This window comes from Lichenostomus cassidix, chromosome 26, assembly GCF_008360975.1.
Source record: "Lichenostomus cassidix isolate B80296 chromosome 26, HeHo_3.0, whole genome shotgun sequence".
Taxonomy (NCBI): Eukaryota; Metazoa; Chordata; class Aves; order Passeriformes; family Meliphagidae; genus Lichenostomus; species Lichenostomus cassidix.
Genome location: NC_139506.1, coordinates 3,223,772 through 3,243,375, shown reverse-complemented (window position 1 = coordinate 3,243,375; position 19,604 = coordinate 3,223,772). Strand labels below are relative to the sequence as shown.

The window sequence follows — 19,604 nt, the reverse complement described above, 5'->3', positions numbered from 1 at the left end:
GTTTCCAGAATCCTGATAACAGGACCTGCCAATTATCCTGCAAGGTAAATCCCTTTTCCCTCTCACCCCCGCCTGATGTCAGCTCCGCAGACATTTCTATTAAGGAAGGAAAAAAGAAACTGGGAGAGTTTTCACATCTGATGTAAACTGATTTAAACTTGCAGTTTACCCACATTTACATAATGTTTGCTGATTAATCAATTAGACACTTAGGAAATCAGGGGTAGCTCCGTGTGAATCATTCTGCTCCATAAACAACAGAGCTGCAGCCGCAGCTTCGCCTGCAGAGCAGCTCATCAGCCTCAAGTGTGGCCACAGCCCCAGCCCTGCTGGGCACTGAGTGCTGGGGAGGTCCTTGAAAGTCCCCAAAATGTCCCCAAGGCGTGTTCTTCTGCCACGCTGGGGCTGCACTAAGAATCAGTGTCTGTCCTGCCCTGGCTCTGAGCAGCTCCTGAGTGGGAAGCAGCAGGCCATGATATCCAGGGCTTCCAAAACTGAAGGAAAGCGGGTTTTTCCTCTGTTGTGTGGCTGAGGCTGGATGGCAGCAACTTGCCAGGTGGCCACTCTGGATTTCTGGCCAGGTGGATCTCCAGCTCTATTGGGTCCCCACTGCAGACATGTCCCTGCCACATGGCGTGGTACCTCCTGTCCCCACTGCAGACACATCCCAGTGCATCCCAGAGCATCCCAGAGCATCCCAGAGGATCCCAGAGCACCCCAGTGCATCCCAGTGCATCCCAGAGCATCCCAGAGCATCCCAGCACATCCCAGGACATCCCTGCCCAGACCCCTCCCAGCCAGGCCAGCCCCCCTCACCTGATATCATCCTCGTTGGCGAAGATGATGACGGCGCGGGCGTGGGAGGTCTCCAGGAGCCGGCGGATGATCTTGTCAAACTCCCCCGGCTTGGGCTCCCGCGGGATCTTCACGGACTGAGCCACGCAGACCCCGCCTGCGGCAGAGAGAGCCCTGGCACTGAGATGCCTGCAAGTCCTCATCCCCCGGGGGTGGCTCCTGTCCCAGGGCTCCTCAGCCTGGCAGGAAAGCAGGGCTCTCATCTGCACCTCACAGTGGTGAGGGGCTCAGCACAGAGCATCTCCTCAGCCCACCACTGCCACCACTCTGACATGTCCCCCAGCCCTCCCCTCACACCTCCTTTCCCCCCAGCTCAGCCCTTCTGCATCACCCTCTCTCCCACCCTGTGTCTCCTCTCTGCCTCCCACCCACCACTCCTCTGGTACTTGTCACCTTCAGCAGTCACCACATCACACTCCAAACGTCCCCAGGACAGACATACATCCCTTCCTGGCAGCTCAGTGAGGATTTCCGAGCACCTGTCCCTCCCAGCCCAGGATTTGCAAAGTGTTCTGCACATGGAATTGTCCAACTCTGGCAAAACCATCCCACGGGAAGAGCAGATGAGCCCTTTGCCCCCAGGACATCAGCCAGGCCCTGCAGAGGGGTTTATTCCCATCCCCATGGCACTGGCTAAGTTCCAGCCCAGTTTTTTGAGGAGCCATTGCAAAAGCAGGTAATTAAAATTAAAAGAGACAATTGGAAGAGCAATTGGAAGAGCCCCCACACTTCACTGCTGAGCCTCCAGCTCCACCAAGCCAGAGCCCTCCTGCTCCTGCATTTCTGCAGATGCCAATAAAGAGAGAGATGGGAGAGAAAATTAAACATTGCGGGACCTTCTGGATGTAATTGATGGTCTCAATTTGCATAGTAAATGACACGGCTGATGCCTCCTGCCACTAACAGATCGCAGCTTCAGCAAAGGTCGGCATAATTAGCACCCGGGGTGGGAGAGATTCCCAGAGCAGGGCTCTGGAGAGGAGCAGGACGGGACAGGACAGGGACAGGCTCCAGGAGGCTTTGCTCCCTGCGTGGGGCTGCAGGAAAGCTGGGAAAATTTGGCCCCTTGCAGCCAAAAGCCAAGAGAAGGGTGATGTGCAGGGTGCTGAGCAGGCAGGGGGGCTGCAGGGATGGGGGACAGCATTCCCACCCTGTTCCTCTGGCCAGGGCCTTCCAGGGGTTTTTTTGGGGTTTGTTTTCCTGTGGTAAGAAATTGGGCCAGTTTGCTGTTTGTTTCCCATATGGGGAGCCAGATGGATGGAGAGGAGGGAGTTGGATAAACAGACAGATCAGCCAGGCGAGGCGGGCAGCAGCCGGCAGGACAGCAATGTCCCAGCCTGGGGACACTCACCCTGGTCACCACCCAGCCCCCGGCCAGGCCGGGGTGTCACAGCACGCTGCCAGGGGCCACCGTGCAGTTTAATTACAGTTTCCATGGCGATCAATGGAGAAAACCCAACAAAAGCAGCAGTTTGCAAACACAGAGCTTTCCAAAAGCCCAAGCAGGAGTGTGCACACGCCAGTGGCAGCTCAGGGCTGGCACAGGGACACACCTGAGTGCCACTTGTCACAGGGAACATCTTCCTGCACGTGTGGCAAGGGGGGCAGAGGAGATGGGCCCATAAATAAACCAGAAAAGAGGTTAAATCGATGGCAATTCAGAAATGACCGTGTAATTCGGCTGCTCCGTTAAATCAAACTAACGAGGAACTCAGCTCCTCCAGGTGACAGCCTGCAGGGCCAGGGAGCCCCTGGTTCCCACAGCACATGCTGACAACGTTTTTATCTTCTTAATTAATGAAAACTTAATCACGAGCAGGAAAAAAGTCCAGGGGGTCAGGGGGCAGTGGCTGGGGCGGGCAGAGCTGCGTGTTTTCTGTCTCTCAGCACCTGCATTATTCACACCCCCAGCACCGCAGGAGAAGGGGATTTGCCAAGTGATGCTCCCACTGTCTTCGCACAGAAATCCACTTAGTCAAAACACTCCTCTAAAGCCAGGAATCAAAGCGAGGAGGTGGCAGTGATGACAAGCAGGCGACCACTCTCTCTATTCCGGTAGGGTGGCACAGCACTGCTCCCTAACTTGGGAAAGGGTGTGACTCTGGGAGAAGGCAGGAGGTGAGGCATTTCTTCCCCCGGATTTGAGAAAGGATGAAAGAAGGGCAGGAATGGTGAGGATGGGGGGAACATCCCACAGCCAGCTGCTGGAGGCAGTTTGGGGACGGACAGGCAGCCGGAGGAGATCCTGCACATTCCATCACCGGTGGCACAGGACACGGCAAGAAACAGCCTGGAAAACCCAACCTGAGCCCATTTCCAAAGCTCCCCTTCCAACGCTGCCTCAGGGATTGTCCCTCCCATCCCGGTGCGATGTCGCCTCCCCCGGCATCGCCACGGCCCCGGGGACTCTCCGGACGCCTGTTGTCAAACACGGGTCAGGGTTTAATCCCCACCACTATGGCTCGCTGGGAGTGTAGCCACTCCGGTTTCCCCTCTTGATTGCCAGTGCTTAATTAGCCGATGGCTCAAGGGGTTTCGCCAGGGCTCCCGCAGAGCCGGCGCTTGCCAGGCTTGGAGAGAGAAGGGTCCTGGGTCAGCGGGAAAACCAGGGATGGGCTCAGCCCTGCTGGGAACAGCGATGTGGGTGTTTCCCCCACCCCAAAGTGCACCCCGGGCAGTCCTGGGCACCCCGAGGTGGCATCGGGCTCTGCACAGCCCGGCAGAGGTGACATTCCAGGAGCTGCTGCCTACTCTCAGCTCCCGTCCCAACTCCAGCCTTCCCATGAGATTCCCAAACCCAGATCCACAACTGGGAGTGCTGGGCAGCTCATCTGGCCCGGGACTCATTATTTGTGTCACTTCAAAGCCTCCAGGACTGATTACTGCAGAAGCCATTCGGGACAGAACTCTGAGCTCTCTGCTGCGCGGGGTGAGAGCGAAACGCTGTGCTCAAACCTCTCCTGCCTCAAGATTTGGGAGTGGCTTTTTGGGGGCGACCTCCTGGTGCAGCCACCGCGAGTAATGAGCCCGGCTGGAACCAGAAAGAGACAGCCAGGGATGTCACATGGCGATGAGCTAACGCATCACAAATACACGTCAGGCTCTTAACTAAAAATATGGAAAACCCAGTGAAGGATGAAACAATAGAAAGGGAAAACGGCAGCAAAATTGATCCAGATATGTGACTGAGGAGTCCTGCGTTGGGCTGGGAATATTCCCCTCTCCACAAAGCCGGGGCTGCACATTCCATCTCACTGGCACAAGGTGTGGCACACCAGCTCTGTTACATAAACATCAATCCCAGTCCTCATCTCCAAGAGCTTAAAGACAGCAGAGACCTCAACCATGCAGAGCCAGAGGGTCCTGGGTGGGTCTGTCTGACCACCAAAATGATGCCATGGGTCAGGGGCATGGGGAGATGCTGGACAGAGGGGACACCAGGGACACCTCGATGTGCACCTTGGAAACCCAGCTGACAGCCACTGGCAATGCAGGATGCTCTGGGGGAGTGGAATGGGGTTTTGGGAGCAGAATGCACTTAAAACACTTAAAAATGGCTGAACAAAACACATCCATTGCGGGCTGAACATCTCTGCAATGCTAAAAACCCAAAAAGCAGCACTCTAGTGAATAAGGACTCTCCAGCCACCCGTGCAGCCACCAGCAACCTCCAGGGGCCAACAGCATCATCACCAGAGTGACTGCAAATGTGGATAAAGATGTAAAGATAAATGAATAAAGATGTAACAGCCACCCAGGTCAGCCTGTTGTGGTAGCCCAGGGCCAGCCCAGCTGCAGGAACAACCCATCTCCAGGGCGAGTTTCCTCCCTGCATCGCTGTCGGAGGTCGCTTTGTGCCTCGAGCAGAACCGTTTTCCACTGCGCTGCGAAGCTTCAACGCGAGGCTCTGCTAAAAATTGAAACTGAAGGTCAAGTTGATAATGCATCAGAAAGCAAACAGCTTGAGTGCGAGCTGCTAACGACAGCAATGAGCATTATTGCCTGATGGAAATAAAACCCGACTCTGAAGGCTCAGGCTTGGCATGAGAAATGAAGCAGAGCGCTGTGGGGAGGAGAGCGGGAGATGCTCACCCCGAGCTGGGTGGGTGAGGAACCCCCAGGCAGAGGCAGACTGGGGGCTGGGGATGTGCCTGGCTGCTCCCCCGGCATCAACACCCCCATGGGGAATCTCCAGCACTTGACCAACAGCCGGCCAGCCCCGGGCACAGGCCAGATCCTCACTCAGCTGACAGCCCTGTCTGTCCCTCTGACAGGCTGGAGGGCCTGGAAGCAGTGGAAGATCACAGGGTTCTTTGGGCTGCTGGAGAAATGCAACTGAGAGCCAGGAATATCCAACACAGTGCACAGATCCTTCACCCCTTCCCAATGGATCTATGCTGGTGGAGAGGTGTCTGGTGTCAGCACAGGGGAAGACAGGGAGGTGAGGTGGGCACAGCCTGTCTCTTCCTGCAGCCTGGCATGGCCACCACAGAGAGCAGGGCTGGGAGGCTTCAAATAGATAAAATAAAGAGAAAAAAAAAGGAAAAAGCATGGTTGTGGTCCATCCTCATCATTATTCACAGCTGTGGATCTGATTTCATGGGTGAAGCAGTGTGGCTGACACCCCCCACTCTCTCCCAAGGGAGATGCTCCAGGGAGCAGCTCAGAGCCCACCCCAAATCTCTGTGCTCCTGCAGCGTGTCAGGGCCACAGCGTCACCGCTGGCACCACACAGGCTGCCCTCGCACCGCAGGCACCGTGGGATTCTGCTTTTTGATAACTAAATTATCCCTAATGCACATAATCGCCAGGTTACGCGGATGCCCAAATTACAGGACTGCGGCAGCCCCGGATTAACACGCGGCCGCTTTGGCTCCCTGCACACTCCTTTACTCTGCAATTATGCTGTCAGATCGTTAACATCTGGTTAGAGGAGCTCCTGGTAACCACAGGTATCTCCAAGGAGAAGAGCTCGTGCTGCAGCAGGACCACCAGTCACAAACCACCACTCCTCACCGGTGCTTCGTGGAGGAGCAGCGTGGGTTTGAATCGTGCCTGTGCATCCTCACGGCTCCCCCGGGGTGCTGCACCCATGGATGGGGCAGCAGAGCATCCCCTGCCACTCCCCAAATTTGCCAGACACACCCCGTTTGCTCCTGCAGCTCCACACATCCCCTGCAGCCACCACGCCCCACACGCCGCTCCTCGCGAAGCCACAGCCCCGTGAAAAATATTCCGCTTTTCAAGTGAAAATCCTGAAGAGCAGCTCCCGACTTGGATCCCCAGATGGGTTCCTCTGCATACTAAAAGCACAGCCGGCTCCGGTGCCAGGGAATGCGAGAGAGAGACGGAATTAACGCTGCTCCTATTTATAGGGCTTTGATTAGGAGCTCGTCACCTCGAAGTTTTTATTCCCTTTATCCATTTATAAGGCCATAACGCAGTTTGACTGGCTCCAGATAGGCCGGTGTCCCACCGACTTTGCCAGAACCTAATGTGCCATTCAGACACACTTAAGCCCGTAATAAGCAGCAGCCTGCGCCCTGCAGGGGTTTAACTGTCTCAAAAAACACCCTTTAGCTGCCGTCTCACCCCGTGCTGCGGGGCTGGGGTGATGCCAGAGCCAGGAGGGACCCCCGTGCTGTGCCAACCCCTCCGTGGGGGTTGAGGCAGCTCCAAATTCCCAGCAGCAGCACCCACAGCAGCAATTCCCAGGGCTCCTCACCCACCCAGGGGTGATGTTTGGGTCCCCAAAAGCTCCCGTGCTGCTCCCGAGGCTGCTAATCCCCCCTAAGCATCCCAGAGCTCCCGTCAGCAAAACGCTTTCTGCCTCCAGACAAATCCTCCCAAAGAGTTTTGCTGAGCACGGACTTTCCGCCTGTCCAAAGCCCGTAGACAAATTAAAGCACCTGCCCTGGGGGATAATTCTGCTAAAATTGGGTGAAGATCGTGGTGGTGCCAATTTGATTTTCTGTTAAAACCTGGGAGTATTTGTAGGAGTCTTGTCTTCTGGAAGGTGTCCAGTGCCGGGGCTCACACACAAAGGGAGGGGTCAGACCAGCTCGGTGGAGCTGAGAGCTCCTGGGGAGCTGGGAATGGAAGCTGGAGCTGGGAATGGGATCCTGAGCAGGGAATGGGATCTTGAGCAGGGAATGGGATCTTGAGTAGGAAATGGGATCTCAAGCTGGGAATGGGATCTCAAGCTGGGAATGGGATCCTGAGCAGGGAATGGGATCTCGAGCTGGGAATGGGATCTTGAACTGGGAATGTGATCTTGAGTAGGGAATAGGATCTTGAGTAGGGAATGGAATCTCAAGCCAGGAATGGGATCTTGAGATTCTTACCGAAAGCTGCCTGCCCTGCAGAGTGCAGGCAGCCCAGGATTGCTGCTCTCAAGCCTTGCTGGAAAGCTTGGATCCTTTTTGGCCACAAGGATCAGCATGGCAGCCCCAAAACCCACACTGCTCCAGGGTCATCCCCCAAACTGCACCATCCATCACCTCAACCACATCCCAGCCCAGCCCAAGGAGTCCAACCATCCTCTCCTCCTCCTGTCGCAGCTGCTCCCATCCCAGCAGAAATCCACTCACCATCCTCCCTGGACTTCTGGATGAAGGCTTCCACCCCGCTTTCACCGTAGCTGCCCTCAGAGGCCAAGGTGGAGACATAATTCCACTTGAGGGCTTTGACAATGTCCACCATGGCCTGGGCCTGGTAGGTGTCCGAGGGGACGACGCGGGAGAAGAAGTCGTAGCGGCTGTTGTCGCTCAGGTCGGGCGCCGTGGAGGCATAGCTGATCTGGGGGATCTGGGATGGAGGAGGGAAAGGCACAGAGTCAGGGCAGGGAGGGAATCTCCACCCCACAGCCATGCCCAGGCTCCCAAAGCCCTTTTGGGAATTCTTTTTATTTTTTTTTTTTAATTTTTGGGGGGTTTTGCTCACTGTGGGGTCTTGAGGAAAGGCTCGTGAAGGACATCTTGCTCTGAGCAAGAGGGAGGTGGGAATGGAAGATGAGCATGGGGCAGGTGGAGCAGATGCCACCAGCAGGTGCTCCAGGGGACATCGGGGTTTGGGGACAACCTGCAGCTCAGGGACACCCAGCAGGACCCCAGAAGGGATTCCCGAGCATCCAGCATGAGAGAGACCAAAGAAAAAAACATCATTCTCCCCTGGCCAGCACTGCCAAGGTCTCCTTTGGCTCCCTGCCCCAGGAAAGACAGATCCAACCCATCCTGCTCCCCCCCAGCCCTAAATAAGCCCTTTAAATTAACCAGAGCCACCGCACTTCTCCCGGCACATCGGAATGATTTAGCACCGCGGGATCAGGCAATGTTTAACACTTACACAGCACTTTCCATCTCCAAAACACACCACACATCCTCATTTATCTTAAAGATGGAAAAGGCTTATTAAATTATCAAGCCCAGGCTCTCCCCACCAGCTGTGGGAATCCGAGTTGGTGTAATAAGCCCCGGGAACCTCGCTGGGAGCCCAGCTGGGGAGCAGCATCCCAGGGATGAGATGTGCACCAGGGCCACCCCATGGACCCTCCTGGGTGTCCCAACCCTCCTGGCCCCACTCCACCTCCCTCCAGCCCTGCATCTCCCAGTTCCTCCTTTGTTTCTGAGTGATTTCCCCTCTCCCACTCCTGCCTCTCTCTATTAAATGCGATTCCGGTGTTATAAACCCACGACTCCACCTGAATGCTAAAAGGCCCCTGGAAAGGAGCAGCCACCCTTCTACCTGCCTGCCAAATGGGAGATGAAAAAAGGGAGAGATGGAGCAGGAGTGGGAGAGGGAGAGGAAGGAATCTTTATCAAGGCACAAATAGGATTACTCCCTGTGACAATCTGCTTTGTGCTCCGTTCCGAGGGGCTCTGATCTGCTCGTTGGGGATCTGTGACTGGAGCCGGTGCATGAGACTCCATTAAAATTCTGCTCAGCAGGTGAGGCGCTCGCCTGGCAATCACTCATCCCGGGGGGAGCAGGGGGGCTGCTCCCAGCCCAGAGCCTCCTCTTCCCTGCTGTGCCTGCAGGATGGACACAGCTCGGGATGGAGGTGATGCCCACAGTGTGCCCACGAGGGCACAGGCAGCAGCAATGCCTACGTCAAAGGCGATTTGGGGGCTGGGATGCACTCCTGCCCTTCCAGACGGTCCTTTCCTGATGGCTTTCCCTCTGCCAGGTGTTTTGGTTTAACCTCTTCCACAAAGCACTGGCAAAGGATTCATTCCAGCTATTCCCCTGTCCTCCCAGAGGGTCCTTTCCTGATGGCTTTCCCTCTGCCAAGTGTTTTGGTTTAACCTCTTCCGCAGAGCACTGACAATGGAGACATGCCAGCTATTCCCCTTCCCTTCCAGAGTCCTTTCCTGATGATTTTCCCTTTGCCAAGTGTTTTGTTTTAACCTCTTCTGCAGGGCACTGGTGATGGAGATTTCCCAGCTATTCCCTGCCCTTCCAGAGGGTCCTTTCCTGATGGTTTTCCCTCTGCCAAGTGTTTTGGTTTAACCTCTTCTGCAGAGCACTGGTGATGGAGACATCCCAGCCATTCCCCACGGCACTGCCATCCCATCCAAGCTCCAACTTCCTGGGATTAACCCCTGGCCTGCCCATCCTGCCCCAGCCTCAGCTGGAAAACGAAGCCCAGAAAATACCTGTTGATCCACAGGCTACGGGCTGGAAGCTGTATTTTAATCAACAAAAGGAAAGGGGTTTTTTTTCTCTCTCCTCTGCCTTGGATGAAAGTGAGAATAAAATACCAGTTCCCAAATGACCATTTCATAGATTTCTTCTGCCTTTTCCCCCCTTCTGCCTTTTTGATAGCCCAACTCCTGGCACCAGCTATTTTCTCAGATAAAAGACAAAAGTTCTTTTAGGTACATAAAAGCAAAATGCAGGCAGGGAATTCAAGGTTCTTAGAAAGAAGGATGCAGTGGGAAGAGGGAGCTGGAAACATCTCTCAGCTGCATATTTGGGCACAGGTGGTCCCTTGTCTGGCTCATCTCAAGCCTGGGATAAATGCTGTGTTGAGGAGGAAATCAGTGGGATTGGGATATCAGTGGGTCAAGCTCTCCTGCACCCCAAAAGTTCCTTGTCCCACCAAGAATGAGGAGTGATCCCAGGGCAGAGGGTAAAACCTCCTTCCTCCTCTTGTTCTGAACCAAAAACCATCACCCAGAAGCACCCCCAGCCTGGAGAAATGTCCCCAGGGGTCAGAGAGATGGTGGGGCTGGGGTTGGGGTGTCCTCCTGCTCCCCCAGCGTCAGTGCACTGCTGTGATGGACTTCAAATGGACTGGGAAAGAGGGATTTAGTGCCCATCATTATCACCCATCATTAGTGTGGCTCAGGAGCTGCTGTGGTGTTTTCTCCACCCACGGGAAACAGAATCCTCCGAGATCGGGAAGAATTAGGCAAAAGTGGTGATTTCAGCACAACCCAGCTCAGGCTTAAATCATTGATGTCAACATCAGCCTGAGCAGGGAGGAAGGAAGGACCAAAAACCGACCAAAAACCAACCAAAAACCAAAAGAACACTGGGCACACTGGTCAGGAGCACCCCACAAGCTCCAGCACCAACACCCCCCATGCCAGAAACAGGGTCGGGAGCAGCTAATTCCCTCCCCATAATTATTAATTTCATGCATATCTCATGCAAACCTCTGGTTCGCCGACAAGATGGAATTGATTTAATTAGAATTTCCGTCATCGAGCCATTTGGATGGCAGCTTTTAATTAGGGAGAGCGTAAAGCACCGCAGGGGCTGGAGCAGCGAGGGGCTGAGCGGGGCTGCTCAGAACTCGGTATCAAGATGGACTGAGCTGCAGCTCCATCCCTGGACACGGGGTCAGGCCCAGGATTCAGCCCTCAGCACCTCCTCAGAGAGGGAAAAAGCAGAAATAAAGCCCCAGCAAGCACAGCAGGTGCAGGAGGATGCTGTCCCTGATCCCTGCCAGAGCTGCCACCACTCATCCAACTCCTCAACAAGCCGTGCCCAGGGACCCCTCCTGGCTGGGGCAGCCCAGGGGAGCCAGGCAGTGCAATTTGTTTCAATAAACCCAGAGAAGAGCCAGGAAACAAGGTGGCAGGAGTGGGTGATTAATCAGAGCGTCCCCCGGCCGGCTGCCACCTTCCCACTCGGCGAAGGTTATTTACACACTGAGTGGGGAAGAGTGTCCTGAATCGCTCTGTCCCACTGTCCCCACACCCTGACACCAGCTCAGCATGGCCAGAGGGGCTCAGGAGCAGAGGCTGCCCCAGCTCTGCACCCCCAGCCCCGGGCAGCACAGCCCCGTGGTCCTGCAGGTGCCGAGTGCCCGCAGCAGCGCCGTCCGCAGGTGAATTATTCATGTTGTACAACAGCCCTGCGCTACAGAGAGAGGCTGCACTCGCTGCCACGCAGGGAACAATCGCCTCAAAGTGCCTGGCACGTGTCAGAGCCATCCTCACGCTGAGTGTTTGGGCTCCATCTTGTCACGGCTCTTTCTGGATGGGGACGAAAAACACACCTCAGACCCCAGTGTGGCTTTTAGGAGATCACATTTATGGGAAAAAGACATTGTTTGCTTGCCACCATCACCACTGTGGTGGTTCAGGAGCCAGGGGTGGGGCTGGAGAGGCAGCAAGAAGGGGTGGGAAGGAGCTGGAAGGTGCCAGAGTGCCCTGGCAGTGATGCCAGAGAGATGTTATCACAGAGAGCACGGATTTGGGGAAAGGATTTTCTGCAGGCAGAGCGACGAGGAGTGATGAAACCGGCTTGGACAGAGGATGCCGCATCTGCAAGTTGTTCCACTGATGTACAGCTTTAATTAGGAGGCGGCAGCTAACGAAGGACCCGTTATTTATTTATGTGGCGCAGGAGCGACAAAAGGCCTGGCAGGGAGGAGCAAGGCCAGCCTAGCAGGCAGGGCTGCGGGCTGTGCAGGGGTGGAGCAGGGAGAGGTGCACAGGAAGGAGTGTGGGATGGGACAAGGGACCACAGCAGGGGACACATCATTTGGGGACAGGAACAGCCACCCCCACTGCAGACATGGTCACTGGAGAGAAGGGGAAAACCTGGGGTGGCTGCTGTGCTCCCATCCCAGCCAGAGCTCTGCAGGATTTCTGTGGATTTCTCGCCTTGCTGGACTTCCTAATTCACTCCATGCTGCTCACTGGATGTGCTGGAGCCCTCCCAGATGTGCTGGAGCCCTCCCAGATGTGCTGGAGCCCTCCCAGATGTGCTGGAGCCCTCCAGCAGCACCACTTCAGCACTTCAGAAACCACTCCGAGGGCACTTGGGACCCCCTGTTGCAGCTCCCAGCACTTCCTAGCAGCATCCCCGAGCTGGGCAGCACCGAGGGGGACACGAGTGACAAGTGCCACTCCCCAGGGAATGGGCAGAGGCAGCTGGCTGTGCCCGAGGCAGCCAACCCTCAGCTGAACCTCGGAGCAGAGTCACCCACGCTTAAAGGTCAGCGGCGGCGCGAAATGGAAGTCGCCTTATTCTCATTTTAAGCATGTCCCTGCCATAAAACCAGTGTTTGAATAACAAAGAGCAGCGGCAGCGCTCGGGTCGTGCCAGGGGGAAGAGGCTCCAGAAGCCCCAAACCCCCTGCCTGCTGCAGGAATGGCCCAGGCAGGTGGGATGAGACCCCAATCCCATGGGAATGGTGTCCCTGTGCTGGGGAGGGCATCACCCCCACACTGGGATTTGCTGCTGCCCAGGAAAGTCTGAGCAAAAGTCTGTCCTTATTCTCCTCTCCCAAAGGGTTTTGAGGTCTCCATCCTCTTATCACCCCATCTGCATTTCCTCCCTGCCCCCTGGGCTGGGATCAGCTCGGGGTTGAAGCTGCTGGGGCTCAGGATGCACCAGCAGCAGCAGCAGTGCCTGGCTGCTCACCTGAGCTCTATGACCTCCCTCCTGCTCAGGTCACAGCTCTTCCCCCAGGGATCACAACTGGAGGAGAATGGTGAGGGAAAAGAAAAAAATATAAAACCTAGAAAGACTGTACTTGGCCCTGACTTCTCTGGCTGTCACTCTCCTGCCTCCTTCCCCACTGCCAGCCTCCCTCCTCCTCTCCAGAGCAAGTATTCCATCGTTTTTGTCTCGGCAAATAGCTTTTAAGTTCCTCCCACTCCCTCTAATTTATATTATTTTAATTATTGAATAGCCCTCTCACTCGTCGCCTGGAACATTAACACGTTTTAAAATAAAAAAAAAAAGAAAAAGAGGACCCAGAAAAATCAAACTCCATCAGCGATCTGGTTCTTCCGTCTTCACTAACAGCTTCCAGCCCTCCCAGGAGGACACACAGCTCTCAGCATGCTGGGCTGGCAGAGGAACAGGAGGGGGGAAGAGAGAGAGGGAAACAGCACTAATCCTGCCCAACTGAGGGGTTTTGGGGTGCTGGGAGAAGGCCAGGATGGGATGGGATCCCCACTGCTGCTGGAGGTGCAGAATATTTACATTTCTCCCTCGTTTCTGTGGAGGGGGTCTCGCTCAAACGCTTGCCATCCCAGGGACATGGTGGTGGATAAATAAATACACAGCAAGGGGGAAAGGAATTATCAACTCCTCGGCATTCCTGCAGCTGGCAGAGGGAGAGCTGCCCTCATCCCACCACAGCCTGAGTGTCCCTGGTGGCACAGGACAAGTGTCCCCAGCCTGGCTGATGTCCCCTGGGCTGGAACAGAGCATTCCCAGCTATCCCCTGCCATTGGCCATCTCTGCCTCTAGCCCCGTGGCTGCCCAGGTGAGACCTGACATTTTGGGGTTTAACCCACATCCCTGATGGAGCATCCTCCACAACCAGCATCAAGCCCACCCCGAGCCCCCCTGCCCACCCAGCCCCTGCCGCAGGGTGGGAACACCAGCGCCACACAGCCAGGGGAGACGAGACAAAAATCCTCCTGCTCCGAGTGTCGTCACCGGAGGGGGACGGAGGAAGGGATCCCCGGGGACCTGGGGGAGGCAGGAGAAGCTTTTTAACGACACCAACTCTGCCTCCCCCAGCTGCAGAGGAAGAGACACTCACGGAGAAACACCACCAAAGCACCCGCAGGGGTTTAGCCGAGGGGTTCTCTTCACCTGGCCCAGCCCTACCTTGAAGAGCCGCAGGATGTTGGCCACCATGATGGACACAGAGCTGCCCGAGGCGCCGATGACGCCGACCACCCTCTCCGGTTTGGTGATGATGGGCGGCCCTCCGCTGACGCAGCGCACCTCGGTGCTGTCCTTCTCGATGAGGGCCTGCACGAAGGTCAGCGACTGCTCCAGGGCGTGCGTGTCCCTCGAGCACGTGTCCAGGATGCGGGCGCCCAGCGTGATGTTGGGCAGCAGGTCGGGGTCGTTGTTGATGCGGTCCAGGGCGAAGAGCATGGCCTCCAGGCGATGGATGCCCTTCTCCTTCTTCAGCTCCCCGCAGGCTTTGCCCTCGGCGCCGCGGCCGTGCACGGGGAAGAGCCCCCCGAGCGTGATGTCGCCGTCGATGCGGATGGAGTTCATGTGAGGGTAGCCCTGGCCTTTGGGCTTGGCGGCACCCCCGGGCGCCCAGCCCCAGCTCCAGGCACTCAGGAGGAGGCAGAAGGACAGACGCTCCATGCAAAAGTGACCCCCGCTCATCGCCAACGCCGTGCTGGGGCAGAGCTCGGGCCGGGAACGCGGCGGTCAGGGGGCCGGGCTGGGCCGGGCGGGCGGCATGGCTCCGCAGGGATCCGGCTGCGGCACCGTCAGCGGCTCCGGACAGAGCTGCCGGCGCCGGGGGAGAGGCAGGAGCTCGGGATGCAGGAGGGTGCCGAGGTCTGCATGGCTACACCAGGGAGGAGAGGCAGCAGCACAGACACGAGGCCACGCAAAGCTTCGGGTCCTTGCTCTGGAGACCTTGAGAGGGAGAGGGGAAAAGGGGAGAAAATTAGGCGGGAACAGGAAGAGGACGTCGGCTATTCCGGGCTTTCATCAGGGAGCCTGGTGGAAATTAGCACCGGGGGTGATTGCAAAAAATAGGTCCGGGATTCACTGGGTCTTTGATTCATGCCAGGGCTCAGCCCAAACTGCATCTGGGCAGAGGGGCTGGTCAGGGAGTCGTGGACATTGTGTCCCACGGAGCAGGACAGGTCAGGGACCAGCTCAGGGCTGGAGGGACCCCCTGGGACCCCTTCACAGCCTGTGCCCTCCTTGGGGAACTGCGAGAGTGGGACAAAACCCAAGACAGCGCTCAGAGTGGGGCAAACCCCACACACAGCCCTGCCCTGATCACTGCCTACCCTAGAGCATCCCTCCTCTTTCCCAAGGGGTTTCTCATCACCTGCCACAAGCCCGCTGGCCTCGAGCCCCACAAACTGAGGTCTGCACCCTCAGCAAGGGCCAGGCACTGCCAGACCCCAGCATTCCAGATCCGAGTCACAACCCGAAGCACCGTGCTCCTGCCGCTCTCCCTTCAGGCCACCAATTCCTGACCCAGCAGCTGCTTCCTCGCGAGCTTCCCTTATCGACGGCTCCCGGCAGCAAATATCGACAGCACAGCCCCTGCCTCAGTTTCCCCCCGAGGCGGGTTCCCGCTCGTGCCCATCCCCGTCACCTCCCAGCAGCCGCTGATGGATGCTGAGGGCAGCGCGTGATTAACGGAGACACCAAAAGCAGCGCGGAGCCGAGCAGGCAAACGCACTCCCCAGGCAGGACGGGCTGCGACGGCGACACCGAGGAAACAGCTTAAATTAATCTCAGCTCGAGCCCAGAGCCTGGCATCCCAGCCCCGAGCTGCTGGACAGAACCTGACCAACCCCGGGGTGCTTCTGCTCCGCAGCCAGCCCAGCCAGCAGGACCCTGGCTTCAACTCACCTCCATGAATTATGCACCTCCCTGCCCGCCGCAGCCGCTTGAAGGCCCATCTCCAAAGCGATTCTGACAGCCGGGGCTTTTAAGGAACCAGAATTACCCGGTGCCGAGCTCTGTGCTTCCAAAGGCAGGAGGTTGGGAATGCTGCAGCACATCGCCCGCCCCAGCCTGCCTGGAGAGCTCCTGGGAGCGCGGGATCGGGATCAGGGGTGGGATGGTGCTGTCCCCTCTGCCAGGGCCACCCCAGGCATCGCCAGCGGGCACGGAGCAGGGGAATGTGGCTCCTGGCATGGCTGGGGAGTGGGTCAGGCTCTGCCTGTGCCAGGGAGGAGGAGGATGATGGGGACACGAAGGGATGCTCAGACACCACAGCCCCTCCTCAGCCCCACACCAGCCGAAAGCAGGTCACTTCTCCCACCTTCGTCCCCAGAGCTGCAACATTTCTACCCATCAAAGGTGGGATGCTCACACCACAGACCCTCTCCCAGGAAAACCCTCAGAGCCCACGGCAGCTCCCGCAGAGCTGGCAGTGCCCCCAGAGCCCACTGCCTTTCCCTTTCTTCTTTTAAGCTTTTTCCCTCTCTGTTCTCTCCCCTTTGTGGCTCCTTTGATCATATAATCTGAACGAACTGAAGGTAAAAATATCACGGCAGGCAAGAAGAAAGCGAAAATAATGGGGGGGGAGGAGGGAGCTGGTTTGGATCCCTCACAGAATCATCAGGGGAGATGGAGCTGGAATTTCCCAGTGAGCCCCTGAGCTGCAAAGGGCCCAGGGAGGGGTGACAGATGAGCACCCTGTCCCCTCCACCTGCCTCCAGCATCCCCTCAGCCTCACACAAGTCACTGCTCCCACGCAGCCCAGAGCTCGGTACCACCATGCCTGAGCCTCTCCAAAGCAGCTGCTCCACCAAGGGCACATCTGGAGGGAGATGCACATCTGGAAGGAGACACCTGCCTACAGCAGGTGCTGGTAGAACAGGGAACAGCCTCACCCACACACTCCAGGCAGCGAGGGGCCAGAGCCACCCTCCTACCCCACCTGCACATCTCCTGCCCCATCTGCACATCTCCTGCCCCACCTGCACATCTCCTGCCCCACCTGCACATCTCCTGCCCCATCTGCACATCTCCTGCCCCATCTGCACAGCCCCACAGCAGCACCCCGAAGGTGGGAATAACGAGGTGGGATCACAGCCCAGCGAGGTGCTTACCCCAGCCCAAGAGCAAGGAGCAATTCTGCTTCCTCCTACTTCCACCAGCACAGCAGCGGTGAGGACGGAGCTTTCCCATCGCCCTCATCCCGGCAGTGCCGCAGCCCAACCTGGGAAGTGGCACACGTACAGACCAAACCGAGATGTCCAACCCCAGCCGGGGGTCATCCCCTGCCCGAGCCAGGGTGCAGGACACAGGTGCTGGGTGCTGTGGGTGCTGCTGCCCCGGGACAGGCAGAGCCCCGCGGTCCCGGCACCCCGGACATGGGGCCGGCAGCACGGTGGCATCCTGCCCCCCTCTAGTGGTGGCCACCGGGCCACCGGCATCGCCAGCCACGGAGGGCTCTGGAAGGAAGAGGGGAGGGCTCAGCTGGACAGGGAGCCCCTCTTGGGGCGACCTGGCCTAGTGGAAGGTGTCCCTGCCCCCAGAAGCTGGAACTGGGTGAGCACTAAGGTCCCTTCCAACCCAAACCATTCTGTGATTCCATTAAATCCAACTCTGATTAAAAATTCCCCCACATCAGGCAGATCTCCTGCCGCTGAACCATCTCCAGTGCCCAGAGGAGCAACCGGCCATCCCAAGCATCATCTCTGCTGCTCCTTCCCGCAGCTCCTCCTGCACATCCCCACAAGCACTGCCCCACCTGGGACACACTCCAGACAGACCCCTCTCTGAGCACACCCCACACCTCAGAGCTCTGCCTGCAGCAGGATCCATCATCTCCCAGCTCAGAGCCAGGACGTTTTCTGGAGCTCGTTAAACCCAGCAGAGGCTGAGCTGGTTACACAGCCCAGGAGATGCAGGAATAATCAGCCAAGAGCACCCAGCACTCACCTGCACATCCCACCTCCAGCGCCAAAGAGCTCAGCACCAGACTCCAGCCCAGCCCTGGCACTGGGAGGGCTGTGCCAGCTTAAGCCACGCTGGCTGTTACCAGCTCCACAGCATCGTTTTGAAAATCAAGGCTATTTCTTTCCCCACCTGCTCTTCCTCCAGCAAGCAGGGCCAGCCAGCAGGCAGCACAATATCCCAATTAGTGTACACTCACTCTTCCCGCCTGCAAGCAGCTACAGGGAACTTCGCTTGGCTCCTGGTCTTTTTAATTGCAAAACCTCCATGAAGTAGAGCAGAATTGAGACGTGCACAGAGGGAGGGGATGCCAGGTTAGCTTCTCTCCCGACAGGCAAAACCTTAAGTATTCAGGTCCAGCAGCCCGGCGTTGGCTCGGGGAAGCAAGGCCACGGCTCAGCGGGCAGCAGTGAGCAGAGACCCCAGACTGTGCCATGCAAACCCCCTCAAGGAGCTCCAAGACGCAGCCCCTGCCCCAGCAACCCCTCGATGGACGCATGAACCAAAATCAAGACCCTCACACAAGCCCGAGCCCATCACCAAGGTCCTCTCTGCAATCAGGTCCTGCCAGTCCCCAGCTCAGAGCCTCATGGTGGGGAAAAGCTGGGTACAACCGCCCACCTCACTGCCCCGGAGCGTGTCCTGAAGGACGCTGAAGTCCAAACAAAAGCGCTCCCACAGGGCGCAGACCAGATCCAGGCAATATTTATCACACCATATTTATATATGTCCTTAACTGCAGCAAGCCCTCTCCTTCCGCCTCCCTCCCGCTGCCAAGCAGGTCAGGGCTAATCCCTCACTTTGAAGGATGGGATGGCGCGGCAGGGGGGGAAGGCGAGCAGCATCCAGCCCCGGAGCGAGCGGAGAGAGAACGGCAGCTCACCTTGCGGGCAGGCGGCGCGAGGTCTCCGCCGGCAGCCAGCGCAGAGCTCCGGCGGGAGCGGCTGGAAGGGAGGCAAGGAGCCGCCGCTCGTCCCCGCTCCTGCCACGTGCAGCAGAATCCGGCAATTAATTTTTTATCGCCATCTGCAATTTGGGACGGTGCTGGCTCCGAGCGAGAGCGCGGCCTGACCGGCGGTGCCCGGCAGTGCCCGCGGCAGAGCGCGGCAGCCCCGCTGCCCATCACACCTACGCCCCGACACTGCGGTGTGGCAGCGCCAGCCCCTGCCCACACCCCCCCGCCGGTCACTCCAGAGACCCCCATCCTGAGCCGGACCATCCAGGGAGCTGCAGGGAGGAAAAAACCCTCCGTGAGACGCAGCGCCCGGGAGAAGAGCCGGTGCCCGCAGCGGGCGTGAAGCCGGGGAGGGCGGCGGGCGCGGGTTCACGTATGTTATAATTAGGACCTGCCACTTCTTCGAGCCGTTGCCTTTCTGGGAAGAGCTGGAAGGGGGTGGCTGAGCTGACAAATCCATCCTCCTCCTGCCTGATGCCAAAGTTGAAGCACGTGATGCTCTTTTGCGGGGAGCCGCTGGGCTTCTCCTCAGGGCGATGCTGGCCCCTGGGATGTGGGATGTGGGGCCAGGACACAGCTCCTCTCGAGCTTCGATTACCACGGGAAAATCCCCTTGATGCTGGTCAGACATCTCGGGGTGTAGCTCAGCACCCCCAAACCAGTGCCTGACGCCCTCCTAGAAAAGGATTTTGCCTGTAGCCCCCCAGCCTGGGGCAGCTGGAGCCACATGGGGACCCTCTGCCCTCATGGAGAGGGACAGCCCTCACCGTGGCCACCAGCACTGCCCATCGGCTCAGCCAGGCTGGTCAAAATCAGGCAGGATCTCTGCACATCCCATCCACCGAGCACAGAGCTGTCGGGTCAAAGGGAAAAGGGTCCTGTCCCAGCTCTCCCCCGGCCACAGCCTTGCCCAGCACAT

The 19,604-nt window shown here is 57.7% G+C and overlaps 1 protein-coding gene across 4 annotated transcripts in view; it reads right to left on the bottom strand.

Moving 5' to 3' along the window:
- Positions 1-19,604, bottom strand: part of GRM4 (glutamate metabotropic receptor 4) — a 35,564-nt gene that overhangs the window by 14,544 nt on the left and 1,416 nt on the right. For 3 of the 4 annotated variants that reach the window (XM_085083212.1, XM_085083208.1, XM_085083209.1), the window contains exons 2-4: positions 13,939-14,715; positions 7,446-7,662; positions 817-952 (exon numbers count right to left, since the gene is read on the bottom strand). In XM_085083212.1, coding sequence (XP_084939338.1) covers positions 817-952; positions 7,446-7,662; positions 13,939-14,457 — 872 coding nt within the window. In that variant the 5' untranslated portion in view covers positions 14,458-14,715. Of the gene's footprint in view, positions 1-816; positions 953-7,445; positions 7,663-13,938; positions 14,716-18,613; positions 19,024-19,604 lie in introns of those variants that run through there. The other variant, XM_085083211.1, reaches the window with a different exon arrangement.